We start from the raw sequence: 24650 nt of genomic DNA, 5'->3' as shown, positions 1-24650 counted from the left end.
CTCGATTGGTGAGATTCTACTTCCAAGGTTTGTCCAGGTTAGGTACTACCAGTAAGTACTACACAGTACAACAATCTCAGGAATATACTTGGTTTAGGTGTATATCATATACCACAGAGTATAGCAGTTCGCATTATATATCCGTCTCTCAAAACACAATCAGACTCGGTGCCCTAGCATAGTGGAATATATGCTGCTAGTAACTATTAGGTTGTTTCTGGCTACTAATCACCCCTGTAGGTATATGTGATTGTGAGCGGCTAATTTCGACAGATGACTTCTGCTTTCCTAGATAGACAGTACTGCGTCAAAACTAAGGGATAAAGAAACAATCTCAATGATGCAGGCAGCAGAGGTCTAAAGCGATAGCTAGGCGGCTATCCTTATGCAAAGGCTTCCTGGTCACGTTCCCCGACTTTCTTACAGCTAAACTCCTTCGAGCTGCCTCAAAAATACCAGGATAGGGCAGCCGATTGACAAGGAATATACAATTACAGGTAGAAAATAGATTCTCAATAGATTCATTGCTCGTATTCATGTGCCTGCACACAGAGAGTGCGCCAGAGACACGTCTCGGTGCAGATGAGTTGCGACTGTATGAATGTGGTCTACCGAACCCAGGTCGAGCTCATACAAATAACCCCGAATGGCAATCGTGAAGCCAGATCCTTCTGGTCAGGCCGGCGCACCGGCAGATCATAATTCATCACGAGACCGATCTCGCGCCATATCGTATATCACAGGGCGCGTCATAGCAAAGGATAAACACCTGGATGTGCAAATGCTCCCGTGGTTTCTTTCAGGAAATAAAAAAGGTGCTGGTCAGCACGGAGAAGATAAATGTACAGTGAGAATCTCATCCGCTGAATCGGAACCGGGTGGCCTCGAGACGGCCAAGGCCATCACGCGGGGCCACGTTTCGTCGGCGATACGAATTGGTGAAGTCTAAAAAAGATGTTAGACAAGGTAATGGGGATGAGAAAGGAGGGGTAAGGCATAGTTTAACGGACCTTGGAGTAGAGTACGGATCTTGCGAGTTTCTCCTGACTGTACTTTATCGGAGAGATTCTTCAGCAGTCGCTCGGCCTCTCCCTGCTTGATAGAGCCACTCGGCAGCATCTGCAGGGTAGTCTGCAGCCACGCGCCGGTTTCGTGAGGGAGCAGTTCGAACATTGTCATCATGACACCCGAAGCATCAGGGAAGCAGTCACCGGGGAAAGTGAACATCATGCCAGTCAACACACGCTGCGTCAAAGGCTGGCCTTGCGACATGATCAAGGCCTTGACAGCCTCGCGAACCTCGGGAGGGGTAACGTAAGGCTGGCCTTCGGGGCTGGTAAACTCAGAGACCATAGGCTTGTCAAATGCAAAGCTGAACAGGTCCCGGTAATAGTGAAGCGTGGCGATAAGAGGGTCGACTTGTTGAAGTGTGAGAGCACTGAGCGCTGCAGAGAAGATAGGAACGGCAAGAGACGAGCTGATGCACTTTTTGGGGTAGTATCGAACGGCATCGGAGGACAGGCGGAAGAAGTCTTCAATCACATCGGGCAGATTCTGTGGGGGGAGGTCATTCAGGATACGCAGGAAAGCAATGGCTTGTTGTTCATAGAACTGGTAAACGGCATCGCTGGTGGCCTGGTCCACATAATCCGCACCGTCAGAGAACTCGCGCACGACTGCATCCGTAGCCCAAAGGAAACAACCCTCTCGCGAGGCCTGGAAGCCATTGGCAATACTTTCCGCCAGAGTAGGCAGAAGAGGAATCATGCCAGTGCGGTACGAGATAATCATGTACCGCCAGCATCGACACACTCGCTCGAGAATGGGCGTGGAGGATGTAAAGTTCATGACAATGGTGGTCATGATAGGCAGAACCTCCCCGCAGTATTTCACAGCAGGGTTTTCTTCTCCCGGTGCGACGATGGGAGTAACAACCTGTACAAATATGGTAATCAGCTGCAAGTGATCAGCCACCGCGCGCTGTCCTTCTTCGTCCTGTGCATTGTTGGCAAGGTTCATGATTCGGGCCATGATCGGATCGCAGAACATCTTCAAGGAATCGTAGATTTTCTCAAGAGGCTGCACGGAAACAACAGCGGCAACACCTTCAGTAATTTCCTCCTGGCTAGCGGGCTTCAGCTTGTCAAGGACGGACTCAAAGAAGGTATGAAGCTGAGCGATATGGCCACCAAGGAGTTTCTGGCAGTCGGTTCCCAAAAACTTGAAAGCAAGAGCAGAGGCCTGCACAACTTCTTGAGAAGAATGGTGGAAACCGGAAATCACATAGTTGAGCTGGGCTTCCAATGTTTCGGGGTGGAGAGCAGTCCACTCCGTGTAGCGAGCCAGCGCCATGATCGCCTGGAATCGTACCTTTTCCTGATCAGGAATCTGAACGATCAAAGGAACCAATTGCCCAAGAATGGTGCTCTCTTCTGGGTCCACCATACGACCCATTGCGCGGAGACCGAACAGAGGGGCCTCCAACTCCTGCCAATGAGGAACATGCTCATTGCTCGCCTGCGAGGCGTACTTGGCAACCCACTGTTGGATCAATTGGTAAATCTTACCAAGACAGTCGTTCACACCCACAACAGCACAGCAGTCCTTGAGGACATCACCCATCGCATGGCGGAACTGACGGAATTTCTCTTCCTGCTCGCGGTCTCCACCAAACAAATCTGCTTCGCCTTCTTCCGGGCTGGGGAACTCCAGGTGTTTCACCATGATGTCCACCAGTTGGGAAAAGATGGCCTGGAAGTTGACTCGGGCATCCGTGTATCGGTCCAGGGTAATGTATTGCTTCAGTTCATACCAGAAGATGAAGGTCAGTGACACTGCGTCGCGCTCCCAGTCCCGCGCACAACATTCAAGAAGCGCCTCGACGAGACCCCGGAACTCGTCAGGCAAACGTGCAACAAGAACAACCCAGGCTTCACCAGCCTCTGCAAACATTCTTGTGACGCCCTTGAAAGCTTCCAAATCTTCGGACTCTGCTGTTTCGGCAATCTTTGGGCGGAGTGCCATCAATCGTGGGTAAAGGGCTTGAATGACGGGCAGCGACTCATCCACATCCTTCGTGTCGCGATAGAGCGTGCAAATGCAATCGACACCAGATTCAAAAGATACATCGTTATCCAATGCCTTGAGGATGACGTCCATGAGAGGGGACTCCACGACTTTGGCGGCGGGAATTTCACGTAGCCACGAGGTAATGCAATCGAGAAGGCGGGGATTCGTGGCGGCGGTAGCTATCGAAAGTCAATTTTGTGCTCAAACTCAACTTCCAGACTTAGAGGTCGAATACATACGAGATGACTGGGAATACTGAATCATCAGCTGCAGGACCTGCTCGGCATTGTCTTCCAGCAACTCCTTGGTTCTCGAAAGCAACTCGTCTTCCTTTAGTACAAGTCAGCAAAGCCTGATTTTTGTCGACCGGCGTATATAAACATACGCTGAGATTGATCTTGCGACCTTCGGTCACTTCCTCGGGCAAGATCTTCAAGAATTCTAGCACACAGTCTCCCGCGCTGCTTCCCAAAGCTGCTCCGACGGTTGCCAGAACATCTTTCCATGCTACCATCTGAATCGCCAAACTGGCCAAGCATACACATAGTTGGGTCTGGATCGGGCGCGGGCCAGGTGCAAATGCCACCAAAAGGTTCAGGACTGAGTCTCGTAGGGCCAATAGCGAATCCGGAGGAAGTTGGTCAAGGTCAAAAGTAATCTGCGCAATCAGAAAAGACCACAACGATGCACATGGAGTACCCTTACCTTTCCTTTCAGTGTAGTCGCGGCGAACAGTTTGGCTTCAACCGGCACATCGGGGGACTGTAATAAAGCATGGGTGGTTGTCCAGGCCTCAATCTGCAGGCGCATTCGAGATTAGCAAAATGTGCCCCTCAATTCCTAACCACAAGTATCTTACTGATTTCTGGAACTTCTCGAGGAATTCATGGGCTTGAGTCTTCTCGGACCTTGACACATTGCCTTGCATTGTCGCGACGGCCGCCAGGACCGGGGCAAATGCCTGCCCGGCATCCTTGCTGGCCATATTCAATTAATCAATTAATCAAGGCTCAGCAAAATAGCAAAGAATGTATCAGCATCTGACGGGGACGGCGCTGAAGAGGGGGGAGCGAGTTGAAGGTGGGATGGTGGCCGTGACGAGATAACCGTATTACGGTAATCAAATCACGGGACGACCTCCAGGCCCGCCAGAGCTTTCTTCGCCTTGTTTCCCCGTAACAGCTATCATCTCCGACATAACCTCACATCATGGCTGGCCGCAAGACATTGTTGGCTCCGATCCACTACATTTTCAGTCTACTGCAGAAGCGCAGCACTGTCTCAATTTGGCTGTATGAGCAGCTCGCTTTCCGGATCGAGGGGAAGATTCGTGTATGTGTTTCTTTACGTGCTTCCGGTTGAGTTGTCATTGGAGCTAATGCGGTGATAGGGTTTCGATGAGTTTATGAATTTGGTCATCGACGATGCTGTGGAAGTGCGCCTGGCAACCAAGACAGAGGTCGAGAAGCGCCGGCCATTAGGTATGATATTCTACTGGCCGCGGAATCCCACGAGAACACGGAACTAACTATCCGAACAACAGGCCAGGTCCTTCTCAAGGGAGACAATGTCTCTCTCATCCAGGCCGTTTGAAATTTCGCTCTACCTTTTCTATTTCGATTTGCGCTACACCCTGCGGTCCAGGTATCGACCATCACCAACCACGATCGCATCTATCAGCCAGTCATGCTCCACCACGGGAATCTCCTCGGCGAGCAATTGGTCTTGGAGGGAAAGGGCAACTGCCATGGAGTTCAGTCGGGGATATACGGATTGTTTCTGGGATTACTTACCAAGGAATGGCATTTTGCGGGTCAAATTCGAGTATCGCGTTAGGAAATGATCATAATATCCTTTACCATGACCGAGTCGTCGGAATTCGTGATCAAAGGCCATGCCTGGCATCACGATAAGATCCAATCCCTGTTCCATTGCGTTCTGGCGGCCTTCAATTTGGGTAGATAGGAAAGATGGGATTCCCCATTTGTCCGGCTGTAATGACTCGAACTCGGTCAAGGATCCGAGTGCGAACATGTCCATGACGGATGTTTTCTCCTGCGTGTGAATATATGGGATGTAGACATTCTTTCCCTGCTCTAGAGCATCCTTTACGATCCCCGTTGTTGAGAGTTCCCCACTTGGCATAGACAAGTATACGGCGATGTTCTTCGCATTCTGGTACTCGGCCAGTGACAGGAATTTGGTTGTAGCAGCACTGGCTGAGTCGGGTTAGTACGAGCAATACCCAAAGGCGAGAAGCCAAGCTGACATTGTTGACTTATTGCTGTTGCCGACAACGCCTGCAGGGTTGAGCGCATCCTCCTGCGCAAGTCACGTTTTGCGGTTTGAAACGCCATTCTGTCCAGATACGTGGTACAGTGGTAGTTATTCTGGGAGAAGAAATTGAGGGATGCGATCCGCCGAGGTAGTGTATGTAAGTCAATTTAAAAATTAGACGCCGACAAAAAAAGAGGAGGAAAAAAGGAAGGTCCTACCCGGGTTCGAACCGGGGTTTGTGGTACTTTAAATCGCCCAGACGGGTAATTTCAAAAACCACAGTGATAACCACTACACTATAGAACCAGTGCTTGTAAAGATCACAACTTTTATAATTTATTAGCCATCACTGTAAGTTGCGGACATTCCAGTCGCTATTGGTAGGGGCATTGCTATGTTATGGTCTCCACTCGCAATGAAGGGCGCCCTTCAAATACTCCCCTACTGTCGATTCTTCCTTCATCAACCAAGATGTTTTTGATTTGGGCTCTTTTGGCGACAGCCGCTTTGGCAAATGTCGAGGATTTGATTGGGACCTGGACTACCAAATCTCGTGACGTTATTACAGGTCCAGTATGTGGAAGTATAGTATCAACAAACGAATGAGACTAACGTGCCCCAGGGATTCTACGATCCTCTCAATGACAAGCTACTCGAGCCAAATTTGACCGGCATTTCATATTCATTCGACGACAAGGGACATTATGAAGAAGCATACTATCGCGCAATCTCAAACCGTCAGTCCGTGGATATATATAGTTCGTTGGCACCATGCTGATATTGAAAATAGCGGCCGATCCAAAATGCCCAGGAGGAATCATGCAATGGCAACATGGTTCCTACACTGTGTTCGGAAATGGAACTATGATATTGAAACCAATTGCTGTCGATGGTCGCCAGCTGCTATCGGAGCCCTGTCGGAAGAAGACCGGCTACTACACACGATACAATACCACCGAAGAATTCAAGGTATATACATCCCTCCTATCTCATTCAATTCAATCTAACCGCATAGTCATTTTCCGTCGGTATTGATAAATACCATAAAATCAAACGTCTTGACTTGACTAGGGCCGATGGTTCGGTCCTTCATCCCATGTACCTCGCCCACCAACCACCAAAGATGCTACCCACCACAACGCTGAATCCCACGCCAATGGGGCACAAGTCAAAGCGTGAGCTATCGTCACAGACTGGATTTCGTCTAATCAGCAGGGACGAGCTGGTTAACCCAGACCGCTGGTGGTGGTTAGGTGTTTTGATGACATCCGTTGGAGGAGTAGCTTTCTTCTATTCATGAGCATCTACCTAGGACGGCGTTGGAATGGAGTTAGGGTTTCATTATTCTGTGAATTATAATGAGAATTGGTTGCCCGGGACTGGGGCTATTGTGACACTAATATACAACCTCGTAAATGTAAGCTCAAGAAAGCGCGCTTTTCACCTCGGCGGCCACTTCTCTGCGGTCAACTGGCTTGCCATCCAGCGGACCCCCTGCTGCAAAGAGAGCTTTGAGCACGCTTCCTTGGTTGGGTTTTGTGTTGGCATTCATCATAGCACTGATCTCGTTGGAGACAATTTCCTTAATCTCGGCGACGGGAAGAGTCTTGACCTGCCCAGCATACTCCTCCAACACAACAACCTGTGCATCCTCCTTCTCCTTCAAGTCTGGCCGTTCAGCAGCCTCAAACTCCTTGGCTGCATCTTTTGCAGCACTCAAGCGTTTCCGGATGAGCGACAAGAGCTGGATGTCTGTTTGGATCGGCGAGGCGGTTTTGGCAGCATTGTTGGTCTCGGAAATCAAAGCGCGAAGCACATTGAGTCTGATCATAAGCCTTCCAGTCCTCAAGAGTAATATGGGAACGATTCGCACCTTGTAGTATCCTTGGCTCGCATAGCAATTTTCAGGTCAGTCCGCAAAGTAGCCATCAAGGGTGGCAGAACCGGACCCGTGGAGTTCCAACGTACCAGACGAGCTGGCACACGTGAAGAGAAACGAATTGAATGAAACATTGTAATTGACAGCCTAGACAATGAGAACAAGCTCAATTGGAGATTCAAAGGTGAATGGGGAAGACAATCAATCTGAAAGGCGGAAGATCCCAACTGGTCTGTGCGCTCCCAGTGTTGACTCTCGCTTTTCGTAAAGACCTTGAATAATCCAAACTCCTCCCCAGACCTTCTCTCGTCGTCATTCCCCCACGTATCTCCTAGCTCGTTTTTTCCATCCGACGTACACTGCAGCTCCTCTGTGATTTTTAGAGGGGGATTGTCCCTTCCTCCCTACTACAGTCGTCATGTCGTATCCGACTCTTCCAACAAATCTCGCTCCGGCGACGCCGCAGAAACCCCTTCCTGGAGCTTACTTTCAAACACCAGCTCCAGCTACAACACGAACTCTCCCACCATTCCCAGCGAAGTCGTCGGTGCAGCAGACCGAACCTCAGACTCCCATGCCAAAGCTCCCCCCGGCAGCCTCTAAGACCAAAAATCAGACAGTGAGCACCGAGGAACGCGGGGCGAAAACGATCAATAGCAGCTTGCAAAGCGAGTCGCGCTTCCCAGATCTTGACAGCTATTTATCACGTAAGACCACCTTGCACAAATCCTACAACAAAACTGACCAAAAACAGAGGGCTCGTCGTCCGAATACAACATCTCCGCCTCTCAATCATGGGCGCCATTCCAGAAAATCAAAACGTACGACATCCCCGACCAGATCTTCGAGCAATACAACCGCGCGCAAGTTTCGACCAGCATGGGTCTGTTTGCCGAGTTGAACCACGCCTGGGTAGCGATTGACAACGCATTGTACATCTGGGATTTCACACACCCCAACCCGCAATTGGTGGGATTCGAGGAACAACCGAACAGCATCAACGCTGTCAAGTTGACCAAACCGCGTCCTGGAGTTTTCTTGCCTGCGATCACCCATCTGTTGGTCATTGCGACGACGGCAGAAATCATTTTGTTGGGAATGGGCCACGAGACCACGCCCAATGGAGGTAAACAGGTCTCTTTGTATCACACTGGGATGTCGGTGGCTGTCCGAGGCCTGGATATCAACGTCTTCGCGGCAACAGAGTCCACTGGACGCATCTTCTTCGGAGGGTCGTCTGATACCGATGTGCACGAGGTGACCTACCAGCAAGAGGAACGTTGGTTCCAGGGCCGGTGCGGTAGAGTCAATCATACCAGCTCGCGTCTATCAGCGTTCAGGCCATCGATGAGTCTGACGAATCTTGCCCAAAGCGCGTCCGAGCACGTTGTGCAAATGGCAATCGATGACAGCCGAAACTTGCTTTACACACTTTCCTCCGCGTCTACAATTCGCGTATTCCACATGGGACCGGAGGGTAGGTTGAACCTCGCAATCACCAAGCGTGCCGTCGATATTTACTCCAATATTGGACACATTATCACCTCCAACGAGACTCTCAATCCCAAAGTCAAGATTGTGGCAATCAGTCCCGTACCATCTACAGAAGCTTCGCGTTACCACCTCGTTGCAACGACGGCGACTGGCTATCGCATCTATCTAAGCGCCACTGCTTCAAACAGCTGGGCGCCCTCGTCAACCAGCACTAGTCCCCCCCACGAGCATGCAGGCTTTGCATGTGAAAACACCACCCGTCGATATCTCGCCCGGTGTGAGCGGGGTGGCATCATCTATCCCTCCTGTTACAACTATTGGTACAAGTATTGGTGCGGTACTACCTTCTGCTGGTCAGATCAATACACTTTCACCTACTCGCCTTGCCGAGCGATACTCCCCTGGTTATTTCTTCTGCTTCACTACCAAGGATGCCCAAAAAAAGATGGATACGCTTTTCGTTTCGACCCCAGATTCTGGTCGGATTGCTCAGTACCAGGAAAACTCGGTCAGCGGTAAAGCAGCTGAGTCGGCTATCGTCCTGGAACTGGGCGGCAAAGCAGAGGATATCGGACTGGTTTCGGCACCATCACCGGTGACCAACGAGCTGGCTGTCCAGTTTGATCATCCAGCTGCAGAGATCGCAATCTTGACAAACGGTGGAGTCCATATCATTCGTCGACGTCGTCTCGTGGATATATTTGCCGCCTTGCTTCGTAGCGGCGGCAACCCTCATGAGGGTCTGACCGGAGAGATCCAAAATTTCCTCAGAACATATGGACGCAGTGAAATGCTGGCGACGGCTCTGGCGGTGGCTTGTGGCCAGGGTATGGAGATTTCCCCCGACCAAAGACTGACCCGAATCACCGACCCGGATGTCCTGGCCGCAGCACGGCAAGCCTTCATCACTCAGGGTGGACGGGCTCACTTGAATGAAAATGCCATTGCCGACGGCTCAACCTCTGCTCTTGATGCAGTGCAGCCGTCTCCTCGACACACGGGTATTGCATTGTACATCTCCCGTTTGTTAAGGTCTATCTGGAAGGAGAAAATTGCCAAGGTGGGCAATGGACCTAGTGGCGCACAATCTGTTTCCGCGTCCGTGAGCTCGAGTAAACTGCAGACTATCCAGCATGATCTCTCCTCATTGGAAGAGTTCTTCAAGGTGAACAAAACATTTATCGATGGGCTCAACGGGCCAGACGCCCTTTCCCGGGTAAACAGCAAGCAAGAAGAAGTGGCTCTGCAAGCTGAGCACCGCGCATTGCACTCTCTTGTCCGGTTGGTCCAACACACGATTGAAGGCATCTCCTTTGTACTTGTGCTATTTGACGAACGTGTTGATGAAATTGTGGCGACCTTGCCAGCTGAGTCAAAAGAGAAGTTCCTCAGTCTCACCTTTGAGGAATTGTTTAGCTCCAGCAAGGGTCGTGATATTGCCAAGGAGCTTGTGAAGGGCATTGTCAACCGCAACATCGCGAAGGGCTCCAATGTCGAGACCGTGGCTGATGCCCTCCGACGACGATGTGGCAGCTTCTGCAGCATGCAAGATGTCGTGATTTTCAAGGCACAGGAAATGTTGAAGCGCGCCACTGAGGCCGGTGCGAACACTGAATTGGGCCGCAACTTGCTCAACGAGAGTCTGCATCTTTTCCAGCAGGTGGCGGAACACCTGCCCATGGATTATCTGGTTTCGGCTGTTGACAATTTCATTGCCAACCAATTCTTTGCAGGTATGTCGTCTCATTCCCTCCGCTGTTTCATACTAATTCGGTCTCCTAGGTGCTATCCAGCTCGCCCTCAATGTCGCTGCCCGATCCGACAAGTCCAATATGGCCTATTCCTGGATTATGGATCAGCGTCCCGAACAGGTGCTTATTCCCCTTTATCCCAATGGACCCGCGCGCCAACTGACGCACACAACTACCCAGGATCCCCGCAAGGAATACTTCTTATTCCGCAAACAATGTTACGATCTAATCTTCAAGGTGATCCTTGCAGTTGATACCCTCGCTGCATCTGACCCCGGTATGATTGATGGCCAACTCACCACCGTTGCCAAACGTCAGAACGAGGCTTATGGCGTGATTTCCGATTCGACCGATGAGGTGTTCCTGACGAGTTTGTACGACTGGTACCTCGAGCAAGGCTGGAGCGACCGGTTGCTGCAGACCTCGTCGCCCTTTGTGGTCACTTACCTCCAGCGCAAGTCGAACGATGACCTGGGCCATGCTGATTTACTCTGGCGATTCTATGCCCAGTCTCAGCGATTCTTCGAGACTGCTCAGGTTCAGTTCCATTTGGCCAATAGCGCTTTCGTGCTACCCTTGAGCCGTCGCATCGAGTACCTTGGACAAGCCCGCGCTAACGCTTCAATCTTCACCCCGGACGTCGGTCGTCAGTCAAGACAGCGACTGTTGCAGGATATCTCAAACCTTATCGACGTGGCCAATATCCAAGATGACCTTCTGCAAAGATTGAAGGATGATGAGCGGATTATTCCCGAACGGAAACCTGAGATTCTTCGCGAGGTCGATGGACCAATTTTGGATATTAGCACAGTAAGTCTTATCTCGTATCAAGAATTGCCCTGTGAATCAATTCAAAACACATACTAACTTCTTCGATCAGCTATTCAACAAATACGCCGACTCTGCCAGTTACCATGATATCTGTCTCCAGATTTTCTACCACGCAGACCACCGCAATGCGGCCGACGTCAAGTCTACCTGGCAACATCTGATCGAGAATGTCCATGACGCCACTGTTCAGCGTGGCTCACCGCAACCGTACGAAGCGGTGATCGAGAAAGTCCGCAGCCTTGGAAGTCGCCTGCGGATGTCCGAGACCATTTTCCCCATCCGTGAGCTCGTCCCCATGCTGGAGCGGTATGCGCTGGAATTCCAGCGTAACGTTGGCCCTGCTACCTGGGTGGTTGATCTATTCATTGATCTCGGCGTGGCGCACGAATCACTGTACGCCGTGCTGGAGACCATGTACTACACCGACGAAGCGCCTTTCCACGGTTCCAACCGGCGGTTCATTGCGCATGACCTGCTGTACCTACTGAGTGGGTGGTTCCAGGAGACCGTGCGCCTGGGCGGCATGGTTTTCGGGTCGGATATCGTTGCCGAGCGTGTATCTGAGATGCTACTGATCCTGCAGCAGAGCGGTGTCATTAGCGGGGACCAGTTGGAGATCGCTCATGAGTTGCGGTCACGGATTGACGACATCCTGCGTTAATGTGGCGTCCGGAGGGAATGCGGGGATGGCTGCTCTCCGCTGCAGATCTGCATGATGGTGATTTGGTTTACTTGACATATTTATTTGGACCTTTTTGGGAACACGGTGCGTTCTGGGATTTCTGTTTGTAACTCTAGGCGTGAGGTGGTAATGAAACGAATACAACAATCCGACATGCAATGGCTCAAGGTTAGAGGGAGTTTTCGCCCTGAATGTTCAATAGCTTTGCAATACATATTTCAATATTCCAAAGGTTCAGAACAACAATTCAATATGATTGAAGTTCAATTAATCTATATCCAACCCCAAAAACACCGAAATGATCCCGTCTATCACATTATGCAGTCTATTCGAATACCTCATCCTCCTCATCCTCGTATACAGGAATAGGCTTCTCACCCAGTGCAATCAGGCGGAAGATATGACGAGCTTTCGCACCATAATCATCATCCAAGTAGTCGACAATTGCAGAGTCTAGTTTCATTAGCAAAGGTCCCTCAATTCCTCTCTCATCTTTAGGGCGAAACTCACGAATAGTCGACCGATTATCAAACATCACAATAGTCCTAGGCTGCCAGCGCACTCGCACCTGGAAATCATGACCTGTAACGAGATGATTCATAAGGAAATCCAACACCCACTTGGTCTCGGAATCCTTGAGCCCATGAATGCGGGTAATAAACTCGCCATTCAAGAACATACACTTCTCCCCAGAGACCGGGTGCACCCGTATAAGTGGGTGGACCGTATCCACAGGATCTTTCCTGACCAAGCCACCCGTCAAGCGAGCATGGGCAATCATCTTAGCAGAAGAATGAGTAACCTTCAATCCATCCAGGAAAGCCCTAACAGGCGCCGACAGTCGCTTATAGGCTAAATCCGTGGCCGCGAAGACGGTATCACCCCCGACCTCCGGACCCTGCAGCAGGCCGAGCATAACATACCCGGGAGGCTGGATTTCGTAGCTGACATCTTGATGCCAGAGGGTAGTAGTCGTGCGCTGCTCGAGGAAGCGGGCGATTTCCTCCTTGTTGCCGTCGCGGTGGATGATATGGAAGGCGGGATGATCGGTCATGGAGCCGGAGACGGGCTGGTAGTTTGGTTTACCGAAATGACGCATGAAAGCTTCTTGTGCGTCCGGGCCTGCGTCTATGAGGTCCTGATCTGGGAAGGCGACGACCTTGCGCTCTGAGATGAGGAGGGCGAGTTCATCTCTTCCGGCGGCGGAGAGGGAGGAGAGCTGGACATTCTCGACGACTGTTCCTAGGCTTGGCTGGATGTGGTTGACCTTTGCGGAGGGAGGGAGCAGGTTTGGTTTTGACTTGTTGCGGACGCGCAGAGCTGGGTCTTCGTAGTCAAAGGGTTGCAGGGGTTCGAACCAGACTGGGTCCCAGGATGGGAGGTATTGGGGGTATTTGGTGGTGATTTTGGATTGCTTGTCTACATTGACGTAGGGGATATTGATGTCATAACTAATTGGTTCTTCTTTCTTGGTCTTTGTTTGTTTGGGGCGATGAACGGGGGTTGAAGAGGGCATCTTGTATAGATATACCAGTCCTGGTAGAGTCCTGGTAGAAGTAAGAGTATTGATAAGATGGGGAAGAGAAGTGGGATTGAGCACGTTTATATATCGTTTAGTACGGAGTATACAAAGTAAAGGACATATCGCATATGATCACACAAGCTAAAACACTAGGTGCTTCCCTTCATTTCCGAATGGAAGCCGAGTTGGAGAACGAACAGCGGTCAAGATAAAATATTCCAATTAAAAAAACAATTAAAGTCAAATACTCCGTAAACAAGGGAGTCAATTGAAGCCACGGTAATCGAATCCCTAACATCTTCCTCAACTCCAAGGGACAATCCCCGTTTCCACTACAGTTTCGCCCGCTTTTCGGGTCAACCCTTTCCAAAGCTTCCTCCGCTTTCACACCGCTATCTACCATCTAGTACCTCCGCATCCTTCACATACATTATACTAGTGAACTCGAAGATAAGGCGCCATGCAGTCCAAATGGGAATTGCATTATCTTCCATGATCTATGCATGCGGAGATTATGATTCGGCCACATGGAGCCTCGGCCAGAAGCCATTTAGGCAGCTCCAGGAAGGGGAAAAAATGGGAGAACAAGAAAATGAGAGACGGGATTCAAAGTCAAAGAACAGGATGATAGTCTACAGATACAGGGATTGGTACCTGATCTTGCGGTCTACTTGCCGTGTGGTTCATGCTAGCTGTATGGAGTAAATGAATAAGGATTCATTTTTGGTTGGTTTTGACCTATCGACTTTGTACACAGCAGTACAGCAAGGTACAGTAGCTAGGAGATTCCCTGCCCGCCGAATGCATGCCTACCTTATCCTGGTGATGTAATTTCAGGCTCTTGATATGTGCGCAGGGTGTCCTCCAAGGTCCTTTGTTTACAATGTACGTACGAGGTACTCCGTACTCCATACTCCGAATGGAGGGTACATGTGGATATCTGACTGGGTCGGGATCGACCCGCCCCGACAAACGTAGTTACCCCAATGTCATCATTGCATGGAAAGGAGAGTGCTAGACATATCAGGGCACCAAATCTCCTGAAAATCGGGAAGCAGCGGTGAGATCGGAACATCCAATGTTGCTCTTTTTCCGTTCTGAGTAAACAATATGTCCGATGGGTGTTCACAGGTAAACCCGAGGCTTGGGTACTCGGTAAAGTAACCATGGAACCACAGACCTTAACCTTGGTGAACCTAGGTTCCCACTAAGCCTAGCAAGAAAAAAGCAATTCTCACTATTCTTTAGTCTCATAGTTTATCTGAGGTTCCAAGAATTGAACCTATAACACATGTCAGCTATAGTTCCTTCTAACTTTGTTCTTTTCCAGATTGTTCCTTGGTCACCTGATCCACTCTCCCTTTTCTTTCCCGTTGACCTCCCTTGTACCACTAGTTCCACTACCCATACATTGGACTTACATGTACTCCGTACTCCGTACACTTACACTATCTCCTTGACTGCCCCCCTTGAACACTCCATTGCATTGCATATGATCCAGCGCAATCCCGATACCGGAATCTTCAACCCCAGGAATCCGGCACAATGGGCATCTGCAACCGCAAACGCGATTTAGCCTATCTCCTCTTCTTCGTCACCCACATTCCGATCATCTTCCGTATGATTTCCTATCTCTCCCAATTCGCTATCTCCACCAAAATCTCGATGTGATAGACCCTTCACATATACCCTGCATACTAACCCCAAACCCAGTAATCGATACTGTCCCCCTCCAACCAGCCTTCCTCCAAACAAACCTCTCCCACCAGCTCCGCGAATTCTACATAACCACCTACCGTGACAAATTCTTCGAAGACCCCGCGCCAACATGGTTCACCGTCTTCATCTGGATGGAACTCCTGTACCATGTCCCAGCCTCCGTTTGGGCAGTGCGCGGCCTACTTAAAGGTCAGTTACAGCAAAATCAAGTAGATATTCTGCTCATGCCCGTGCTCCTCCTCCCGCCCCATGCTCGTGCTTCGTACATATTACAGTCCTACAAAGTATATCCCTGCCGAGAATCCCTGCCTCCGATCCAGTCCAGTCCAGTCCAACCCCCCGGGAGCCCACCCCCTCCACCCAACGAACATCCATGGAAAAATTTATATGTCATAGTCGATATCAAATGGCTGCAATTGATCTGCGACGATCTGACTACTAGCCTTTCTTCTTCCAATGGATAACACAAATCTTGGGCAATGACACAATGAACACGAAAGTCGCATCCTTAACTGACAATATTTCCAACTCATCTAGACCACCCCCTCGTACCTGTACACCTCCTCGTCTTCGGTGTCCAAGCCTTCATCACCTCTCTGACATGTCTGGTCGACGTGTGGAGCTGGACTGATCGCTCGGTTGCCCAGAAACAGCAACTTACCATGCTGTATAGTCCATATGTGGCGCTAGGTATGTAAAGCCCATGCAGCAGCAGGCGGGTCCAGGGTTGCTTAGCAGATGTCGCAATGGATCAAGGCTGACCAGGATTACTGACACATTGTAGGTGGCCTAATGGCTCTAGATATGATGTTCCGTCTACGCGACAAACTAATGCCGAAAAGCAAGCGCGAATAAACACTGCCATATAGACACACTCACACTTTCTAACTACTACCTACATGGTAGGAACAGCGAACCAGGAAAGAAATAAAAAAGAAAACAATCTAATGTACTGCGGCCAGCGTTGTAATTGTACACATACGTGCTTTGATCCAAATCTCGCTAATACAAGTTCCCGTCCCGACCAAACGCCCAATGTAAATGCAGGTAGACTTCATCCGTCTCAGATCAAATCAGGAACCCGATCGCATGCTCCAAGTCTCCATGCGCCATATCTAAAGCCCGGATAGCTTCCTCGCGCGAGAATCCCAGCTCAGTTATCTTGGCAATAGAATCCTGCGGCCACCGTGACCCCGGCGCAGGCTGAGTATCCTGTCTCGGTTGTGACCCTGATGCAACGGAGCCAGAGGCATTCGTTGGAGGAGCAGTGGCATTAGCAGCGGCGTTATTCTCCGCTTTATGCGTAACTGCGCCAGTGCGGGCCCCTATCTCGGCGCCATCGGCGCCTTTCACCGTAGGCTCAGCCTCGAACTCTTCAGTCAAGTGCTTGGGGATATCGCCCTCGCCGAGGAAAGGAACCGCCTGATCCTGAATGACAAGGGCACCACGCCGGAGGTCGATACAGGCCTGGTGACGACGGAGCATGTCCAGACCGAGGAGCAGGTCGATCTGCTTGCCTTCCATGACGGTGAAGGAACAGGGCAGGAACATCTCCCCGATCTTGATCTGGGCGGAGTGAACGCGGCCCAAGATCGGAGCGGTGCCTACACCCTTCGCGATACCGCCGTAGCGACGGTCAACCAGACGCATTATGTTACACGATGTTGCACACTCGGGGGACATGATGGTCACCTGGGCACCGGAATCGACAAAGGCGTTTAGACGGTGGCCGTTTACTTCGACGGGGATGTAGAGCATTGTGACGCGGCCGAAAGCTATGAAAAAAAAATGCAATTGGTTAGTTTCTTGATTCTCATCGATTCAGCAGCCTAGCCGGCCACGCAATGACGTAGAAACATACACTCCGGGTGGTGCTCCATGGCATTGTGTAGATTCTCCGTAACAGCATTCTGGCGAATGATCTCTTCAATTTCCTTCTGGTTATCGGGGTTAAAAGGGTCGGCATTGAGCATTGCAATACGAGCTTCCTTCTGTGCCTCCTGCTGCGCCTCACGCTGCTGCTGTCTAACCAGGACCTCACGGAAGCGCTGAGCATCGTCCGCAGCTTCAGACAACTCCGGATTCTGTCTGCGGACGGCCTCACGCACGCGGGGATCGCCCAGAATGTGTAGACGGATAGTTTCGGGGTCCGGCATGCCGGGGCGGGGTTGAGTATTTTGTCTGGGGGCGAGGGGGCTGGACGCCGCGGGGCGGGTAGCTTGAGGTTGAGGGGCGCGCAGGGTGACGTGCACGCCGAGCATGTCGCCTTCGGTGATGCCGACTTGGTCTAGGGTTTGGGAGGGGATCTGAAGGAGGTGGTTATTGTATACAAGCTGCTGGGCTTCCGGTGGAATAGCTGTTTCGCTTTCGACAATGGCCTTTAGAAGCTCGATTGACATATCACCGCCCACTTCTAGGTTGATGATGTCGGAGTCCTCCTGCTCGGGGCGGATAACACTGACGGTGATACGCATGGTATCGGACAGAGGGGTGTGAATGAAGTAGAAAAGCAAGTAAAAATATAGAACAGAGAAAGCCCGTAGAAAAGGGAAGTGTGGAAGAAGCCGAGAGAAGTAGAGAGAGAAGATTAATAAAGCGGGAGAACACCTGACTTAGTAAAGAAGCTCCCTTACGTCCACTTTTCATTTTCCCTCCTACATAGACTTTGGCTTTAGTGCCGCAGCTAACCCTCGTACCATGATCATCTTCCTATTGCATATGCGTATTGAGCCCCGCGCTGAGCCGTTTAGCTCCTCCACTAAAGACCCATGCCCCCCCCCAACGGCTGACGGGGTACTTATCCGCGGCAACAGGGGACTGGGAGCCTCGAAGAAAAGTGATCTAAACGCGTTACACCAGGGCTCTACGATCTTGACTCTACTTTTCTTGTAATGTCCGGTACAATGACTTTAGATTGCGCCAATGACTCTATCATGCTGCCAATCTAATAGCGGGGCTCTCTAGCCCGCGGCCCGTCCGAGAGAGCCCCGTGAGAGCCCCGTGGCTGGGCCAGTTTCTCAAAAGTACAGGTCGGTTCGACTCCGTCCTACACTAGCCCTAGACCAGTCCTGAACAAGCCAGGCCCAAGCAATGATGTCGCAATGGTTCTCGCTGTGACCCCCGCAGTTGAAAAGTCGCGCAGAGTACTTGAACCGTGGGCCAGGCGCTCCTCGGCCATATCGGTAGCGGCAATGCTATGCGCCAACAGTGACGCACGGATCGGCGATAGCTAAAGCGCTCAACATTAATTAACTTAAGAGACATGTAGACATGTGGAATATTTCCGCGTGGCGCTCAGAGCGCCACCATCTCTAGATGCCTTCTCAAGAGTAGTCTACACTCTACACCGTCCCCAAGACCTGCTGACAGCCAGACGTTCGAAAAGAATGAGGAGAAGCAGCCCTTCTCCCGGATCGATACGGTACTTCCCGACTAAAACGTAGGTCCCCAGTTTGAAGATGGCCGTTTCTAGAGTGGTGCATTAGTGCTCATGTTTCAGATTGGCTCTCGTCTTATCCCCGCCGGTGGATCAGGCATCGTGCCACTTCGGGAATTTTAGAAGGCGAGAGCGTTTCTATGGAATCTTCCTTCTTAGCTCTGTAGACTAAGTGCCTTTTAGACTTTTGCCTTTGCCATATCTGTACTAATTTACCTATCCACCGTTGGCTAACCGCCCTAAGCACAAATAAAGAGGACATCGTGGGCAGGGCTCGGCTTCAATGAGATTGACTATCTTTTCCAATGAATGAACAGTTGCGACTTCACGCCAATGATTCTCATATATGAGACGTGGTGACGACCAACTGTCAGCTAAGTTGTCTTGGCTGAAGACACAGAATAGCTCCTGCCCATCTCCTATGCATTTGACTGAGATCTTTTTAAAGCATTCGCTTGTTGAGAGCACAGCATAGCTAACTTTGTTACAATACATTGTTCAACAAAGAACACAATAGGCCTTATATCAACAAGCTATGGGATTGGTTGCGGATAGCTGTAGAGACATCAGAGACTCTCCAATCATCACCTTGTGATCATTTCGTCAGTGTACCCCCTTGTAGAAACCTAGCGCAGTTGGGGAATTACCATGCCCATATCCAATATAGTCTAGCCGACCTTGGGGAAGCTTGTGGGATCATGTTCGCTGTCGTTGACGCTCGGATATGTTGGATTGATGTAGTCTCAAGAGAGACAGGCAGTTCGGAAATCGTGATATTGAAGTAAATACAGGTCTACTTAGGTACCTCCCTCACGAGAGCTTAGTTGTCCGAACTTGGAATTGTCAAGGCTGCTGTTGAAAGGCCATGTTGCTTGTGTCCCAGCTGCACATCTGATTCGACAGACCCCTGTGGAATCCCAAGAGAACTGACATGGGTTACTCAACAAGAGTGTCGATGAAATGAGGATACCCACAAAGAAAGAATGAAAGATAGCCTCGGAAGTCATATATACCATAATTCATAATATCGTCTTACTAGTATCTAAAACTAGAACTAGCAATCAGGTCCAGGGTCGAAGAACCGCAGACCAAAAGAAGCAACAAGATGAAGGAACCTCCATCCTTCCGGTTGGGAAGAGATAGCACACCTAAACTCCGTCTTCCCAGTGCTAGCGGGCAGCGAGGCTCGGGAAAAACCGCGGACCAGCGTATCCATGTACGATGATGCTCTGAATATCAAGATTGCTGTCAGCCCGTGGGTTCCACAGCTTAATGAGAATGAATCGACCGGAACTAGAGAGATTAGTATTCATTCCTGCACAGCTAGTGGCCATCAACTCACGGAGGTGGATCGAATTTGATCGTGACCATGCTCTTCTCTCGCTCAATAAAGAAACGGGCATGTGGCATGAGAACTTCTGCAGTCGATGGAGAAGGTTCGGCCGGCGGCACGAAACTCCGACCACGAATCCATACGTGGCCGGGGCCGACGTCGCCGTCCATACTGGCGCTGAGCGCCTCTAACCGTCGCCGCTGATATTCGAATCGTCGGTAAAGTCTAGTTGAAGGTTCCTCGTCATCGGTGGGGGGCTCATCGGTATCGGACGGGGGATTTTCTGTCTGTTCAGCCTGGGTGCTTTCGAGCAACGCAGCGCGCCAATCTTCATCGTCACCAGAATCTTCGTTGTTTTCGCCGTACTCGGTAGTGATGCGGAATTGCGCCTGTGGGTCTTCAGAAGTATGCGGAACCGAAGCCGAATTTGGGCCCACGAGGACTGTGCGTTCGAGATTTTGGAGAGGCGGTCGATACCCGCTCAGGTACTCCTGGGATGGCTGCATACCACTGCGCCGGGGGGCTGGACGGCGATATGGGCCGCCATGGGAGTATTGGATTTGGGATTCGGTAGTGCGGGTAAGCAGTTCATCGGATGTCATAGCGACGAAGACCATGCCTTCTTGAATACTGGCTCTATTAGCCAAAGACACGTTGGTCGGCATATTCGGTACATACGGAGCATCGAACCCGCAGTGAGGGGCTTTGATAACGATCTTTTTCAAACAGAACGGGGCCTCGCCTTGATGAGTAAGGAGAATGTTGCAGCGGTCTTCTCTGGTAGAGTAGACGCTCGTATTGTTATCCAGGACGTTCTCGACACGTGAAAACGAGCTTTCAGGATCGTAACTTCCTCCGTCACAGCTGACGACCCTCATACGCAGTATCCCTGGGACTACTTGCCCATAATGGCCATAGTTGAATCCTCGAAATTCCTCGCGGTTGTCGTCGGCATCCAGCTTTCGACGCTTCATCCGTCCTTGGCCATCACGGCTGGATTGGGCGGACTGGCCCGACTGCCCAGAAGGAGGCATAAGCGACGGTGATCTGGACGAAGATCCGTCTGAGCTCGGGCGTCTGTACGCCTGCCAGAGTGGAAGATTTCGAATCGAATTGGGCTCTGGTGACCTTAGACTCTGAGACTGTTCCGGGTCGAGCCAAATGCTCCGAAGTTGTCCAGTGGGACCGAATGTCCTGACCTCAAACTGTTCAGTTTCAATACCGGCAGCGGTCCGCGGTTGGTCAAGGTCGGTACGATCGAAAAGAGCTCGGTCCAAAGAATTTTCAAGGGCCTCTTGATCTAGGGTTTCCAGAGCACGGGTTGCGTTGTAGGCGTTGTAGGCACCGGAGCGATTTCGCTCCGATATGAGATTGCGGAGATAGTGGAGATGAGGGGGATCGTTGGGTCTGTTAGGACGGGGGACACGGCGAGAGGAAGAGGATGAAGCACGGGGGTAATCGTAGCTCCCTGACTAAAATGAGGTGTAAGACACCAATCAGACGCAGACAACATAGGAGCCATGAGAGACATACCATTATTCAGGTTGGTGGATCCCTGAAGGTGGAGTTGCTTCTGTCGGGGTTGGGATACTAGAGTATGTCGAGGAGATCCCCCATACGACTCGGCAGAAGACAAAGCAACTCGAGAAGAGTCACTGGGTAGGGATAAGGCAACAATCTGGAGACATGCAACCTTGAATCCTCGTCGGTTGTTTGATAACACGTGATGGGTCGATTAGATCATCGGAGGTGGAGCGGGAACTCATCAGTATCCTGACTTGAGAGAGGGAGAGAGAAAAGCAAACAAAAAGAAGAGGAACTATTTGTAGTTGGATACCTACAAGGGTCCTCGACTCCTCTTTGTTTGTTCCTGTTAAATAGGAAGGAACCATCCGAAATACCTCAACCTTGGGAGGTACCTGGCGGTCCTTCCCTTTTGAACACTTCACTTCCCAGGTCCTACCGTCCTTTCCTTTTTAGGAGCGTTGACATAATCATTATACGGACCGGACGCGTGGGAATCACCTGATCATATACTTACCAAGTTACCGCGCTCTACACAGTACTCCGTACAACAAGCCGAAAATGCTGGCGACATTCTATCTGTTGAAGGTCACGGGACCTCGCTTGTTCCTGCAGGGACCTGCACTGTTACTGAGGCTGCACATACTAGCTAGTCTCACCTGTACTGTGTGGATAGTTTCTTTCTTCTTCATCTATCACATTTCTACAGTTCCACAGTAGACATCCTCTATCACTATCGCGCCGGTCTCTATGATCACATCGACGTCCCGTTCGTGAGGTAGTGATAGTGAAGAACTGAATGGCTATAACACGGATGGAGCAAATGACTGGGCTATGGCAATGTGACCAGCGAGGCCGGCGTGATAGACCCACGATGTATCTCCAAGGCTGAGCTTGCGTACCGATGGCGCATAACTCGATTCTAAGTGGGCAACTCCGTGATAGACTCATCTTCGGCACTAGTGATGTCGCGCAGCTCAACGAGACTCTTGCTGCCATCGCCAAGGCCCCCTTGACCTTAAGGTTGCTGCTCAGGTTGAAGAGATAGAACACTGGTGAGTCTGAGGCGCCACTGTATAGCTACAACTCCTATTCGGGCAAGAGTTTATGAACGGGGTGAATGTGAATGGGTCATTTGTGGGTAATATCATGGGACGAATCTCATTGTGATGGCTTCAGAGGTTGAATTTACTTCTTCCTAGATGTCTGGGCTTTAGAATTCTTCAAAAATTCAGTCGTTTCAATATTTGTGACTATCATCAATCCCTAGTAGCTGTATATCCAAGTGTGGCGCTGATCTCCCCGCCTCTCTGTGCTCGATTCCTCCATAGCAAATCGAGCTTCATCCCAACTCGCAATCTCCTTACGTCGTCGACGATTCTCAATCATGTACAGACCTCGCACAGCACAGAAACCACACATTCCAACTGCAATCAAAATCATGGTGACAATCAATGGAAATCGGTATGAAGGCCCATATGTAGGCTTGAATAGTTGTCCAGCAATAACGCCAGCCAAGTTGGACCAACCATTGAGACCAAGAATAATAGCTCTCGTCCCCTGAATAGCTCCATTAGTAACTGCTTAGACCACGAGGAATGAATTTCATGTTTTCGTACCTTCCAAGGCGTATTTCCAGCCAACCACACTGCGATCAACGGGCCACCAGCGAAGACTCCCGAGAGGCAGACATGTGAAAAGCCGTACCGCACCTTGGGATTTGATGAGGTGGCCATGACAACACAGCCGATCAATCCTAGTGTCATCCCGAAGACGGTATGCAAGCTTCGCTCTTTGAGCCGATCAGATGAATAGACGATGATGATCAGTCCAACTGTTCCAACGATAAAAGGCGGCACAGACATCAAAGTGGCCTTGACACCCTTGTATCCCATACCCTGCACAACCAAGGGTAGGAATGTAGTAAATGCTGTTACAGGCTGTAAAAATGTTAGCAACCTGTAAAATCATCCGGAGCCTCGATACATACCAAGACACTCATTATATTGCACACAATAATGAGCAGCTTTTTCCAATCCTTGAAAGCATCCTGAATATCCCGCCACGAAATCCTGGTATCCTCCTCCTTGAGGTCCAAGTCCTGGCTTTCGGTTCCATAAGCTCCCAGTCTATTCCCTTGCGCATCTACATCAGCGGTCGTCTGTTGATCACGCTCCATTCGGCGTATAGCATGCAGTCGCTCCGTTTCTGTCAGAAACCACACTTTGGACAAATTCGACGGAAAAATAGCAAGAGCCAACAGCGCCACGAATATCGTAAGAATTCCCTCAACCAAGAACACCATTTGCCAACCACGAAGCCTTGAGGTCTCGGTGTGGAGCAATCCATATGCGAGAAGACCAGCAAAAGCTCCTGCCACGGAGTACATACCCGAGAAGACACCCATCCTGATTCCAAGAGAGAACTTTGGGTAGAATGTTGACATATAGTAGTAGGCAGTAGGTGTGAATCCGGCCTCAGCTACGCCTAGTAGCAAGCGTAGGGCCAGAAAGGTCGCAGAGCTTCTAATTGCAATGTGAGCTATGCAGATGCTGCCCCATGCCATCATCAAGGCGGAAAGCCACCATTTCGCTCCTACTCGGCGGCCAATGAGGCTGGAAATTGGTTGGAGAGGGACGTATGTTGCGGCAAACTGGGGTTGTGTTAGAGCAGCAAGGAATAATCAAGTTGGATTGGGGACAGTACCAAGGAGACTGAATTAGCAATATCTGTAGGTTTGAGATGGGCGTCTTGGACAAAGTTGCTAGTGGCCACATATCCCACATTTGTCTTGTCGATACCAAGAAGGATAAAGCCCAGTGACAGGATTATGATGACAAAAATGTCAAGTTTGAGATTGACGCGTCGATCAAGTGCTTTTTCTTCTTCTGTAAAGGGGACATATTGAGGGACCGTAGACCGAACTGGGGCGAAACCGGGCTTTGCAACCTCGACCTCGGCGACAGAGGCCTTGTCAATTGTCGCGAGAGGGTGCTCCATGTTGGATTGCAAACGTAATAGCAGGGATATTCCCTAAAGGCATGATGTGACCGTGGCTTATTTATACTGCGTACTGTGTACTGGTATTTGTGCCCAGGCTGTGGGGAACCATCGACTATCCCCACGCGCTAAC

The 24650-nt window shown here is 50.5% G+C and overlaps 11 protein-coding genes across 11 annotated transcripts; 4 read left to right on the top strand and 7 right to left on the bottom strand.

Moving 5' to 3' along the window:
- Positions 1-856: 856 nt before the first annotated feature.
- On the bottom strand, positions 857-4054 carry N7515_002998 (mRNA transport regulator MTR10; the record flags this gene model as incomplete). Its single annotated transcript, XM_056663742.1, has 6 exons — positions 857-945; positions 1011-3248; positions 3309-3399; positions 3455-3727; positions 3775-3867; positions 3929-4054. 6 exons carry the CDS (start codon positions 4052-4054, stop codon positions 857-859), a joined length of 2910 nt encoding a protein of 969 aa, XP_056525855.1.
- A 224-nt stretch (positions 4055-4278) lies between these two features.
- On the top strand, positions 4279-4662 carry N7515_002997 (small nuclear ribonucleoprotein E; the record flags this gene model as incomplete). The annotated part of the gene is made up of 3 exons (XM_056663741.1): positions 4279-4401; positions 4460-4550; positions 4613-4662. 3 exons carry the CDS (start codon positions 4279-4281, stop codon positions 4660-4662), a joined length of 264 nt encoding a protein of 87 aa, XP_056525854.1.
- A 33-nt stretch (positions 4663-4695) lies between these two features.
- Positions 4696-5426, bottom strand: N7515_002996 (5-formyltetrahydrofolate cyclo-ligase; the record flags this gene model as incomplete). Its single annotated transcript, XM_056663740.1, has 3 exons — positions 4696-4811; positions 4863-5288; positions 5339-5426. The coding sequence occupies 3 exons, from the start codon at positions 5424-5426 to the stop codon at positions 4696-4698; spliced, it is 630 nt and encodes a 209-aa protein (XP_056525853.1).
- A 391-nt stretch (positions 5427-5817) lies between these two features.
- On the top strand, positions 5818-6646 carry N7515_002995 (uncharacterized protein; the record flags this gene model as incomplete). The annotated part of the gene is made up of 4 exons (XM_056663739.1): positions 5818-5919; positions 5969-6083; positions 6137-6315; positions 6362-6646. 4 exons carry the CDS (start codon positions 5818-5820, stop codon positions 6644-6646), a joined length of 681 nt encoding a protein of 226 aa, XP_056525852.1.
- Positions 6647-6769: 123 nt separating this feature from the next.
- On the bottom strand, positions 6770-7593 carry N7515_002994 (uncharacterized protein; the record flags this gene model as incomplete). The annotated part of the gene is made up of 2 exons (XM_056663738.1): positions 6770-7169; positions 7220-7593. Coding segments are annotated over 2 exons (774 nt in total), but the record flags the coding sequence as incomplete, so codon positions are not given.
- Positions 7594-7643: 50 nt separating this feature from the next.
- On the top strand, positions 7644-11962 carry N7515_002993 (putative non-repetitive nucleoporin; the record flags this gene model as incomplete). Its single annotated transcript, XM_056663737.1, has 5 exons — positions 7644-7932; positions 7980-8994; positions 9047-10452; positions 10502-11280; positions 11351-11962. The coding sequence occupies 5 exons, from the start codon at positions 7644-7646 to the stop codon at positions 11960-11962; spliced, it is 4101 nt and encodes a 1366-aa protein (XP_056525850.1).
- Positions 11963-12308: 346 nt separating this feature from the next.
- Positions 12309-13499, bottom strand: N7515_002992 (TauD/TfdA dioxygenase family protein; the record flags this gene model as incomplete). The annotated part of the gene is made up of 1 exon (XM_056663736.1): positions 12309-13499. One exon carries the CDS (start codon positions 13497-13499, stop codon positions 12309-12311), a length of 1191 nt encoding a protein of 396 aa, XP_056525849.1.
- A 1551-nt stretch (positions 13500-15050) lies between these two features.
- N7515_002991 (EXPERA domain-containing protein) lies at positions 15051-16079 on the top strand (the record flags this gene model as incomplete). The annotated part of the gene is made up of 4 exons (XM_056663735.1): positions 15051-15123; positions 15219-15413; positions 15762-15914; positions 16009-16079. The coding sequence occupies 4 exons, from the start codon at positions 15051-15053 to the stop codon at positions 16077-16079; spliced, it is 492 nt and encodes a 163-aa protein (XP_056525848.1).
- A 213-nt stretch (positions 16080-16292) lies between these two features.
- Positions 16293-17698, bottom strand: ddiA (putative DNA damage-inducible v-SNARE binding protein Ddi1; the record flags this gene model as incomplete). Its single annotated transcript, XM_056663734.1, has 2 exons — positions 16293-16999; positions 17086-17698. The coding sequence occupies 2 exons, from the start codon at positions 17696-17698 to the stop codon at positions 16293-16295; spliced, it is 1320 nt and encodes a 439-aa protein (XP_056525847.1).
- Positions 17699-19829: 2131 nt separating this feature from the next.
- On the bottom strand, positions 19830-21529 carry N7515_002989 (uncharacterized protein; the record flags this gene model as incomplete). The annotated part of the gene is made up of 4 exons (XM_056663733.1): positions 19830-19953; positions 20003-20623; positions 20672-21465; positions 21527-21529. The coding sequence occupies 4 exons, from the start codon at positions 21527-21529 to the stop codon at positions 19830-19832; spliced, it is 1542 nt and encodes a 513-aa protein (XP_056525846.1).
- A 1254-nt stretch (positions 21530-22783) lies between these two features.
- On the bottom strand, positions 22784-24517 carry N7515_002988 (putative transmembrane transporter; the record flags this gene model as incomplete). The annotated part of the gene is made up of 4 exons (XM_056663732.1): positions 22784-23077; positions 23137-23457; positions 23508-24170; positions 24224-24517. 4 exons carry the CDS (start codon positions 24515-24517, stop codon positions 22784-22786), a joined length of 1572 nt encoding a protein of 523 aa, XP_056525845.1.
- Positions 24518-24650: the final 133 nt, after the last annotated feature.

The sequence above is a fragment of the Penicillium bovifimosum genome (assembly GCF_028826915.1).
Source record: "Penicillium bovifimosum strain IBT 22155 chromosome Unknown utg000002l_segment0_segment0, whole genome shotgun sequence".
Lineage (NCBI taxonomy): Eukaryota > Fungi > Ascomycota > Eurotiomycetes > Eurotiales > Aspergillaceae > Penicillium > Penicillium bovifimosum.
Note: the sequence above shows the minus strand (reverse complement) of the source record. Positions and strands in the feature narration are given on the sequence as shown.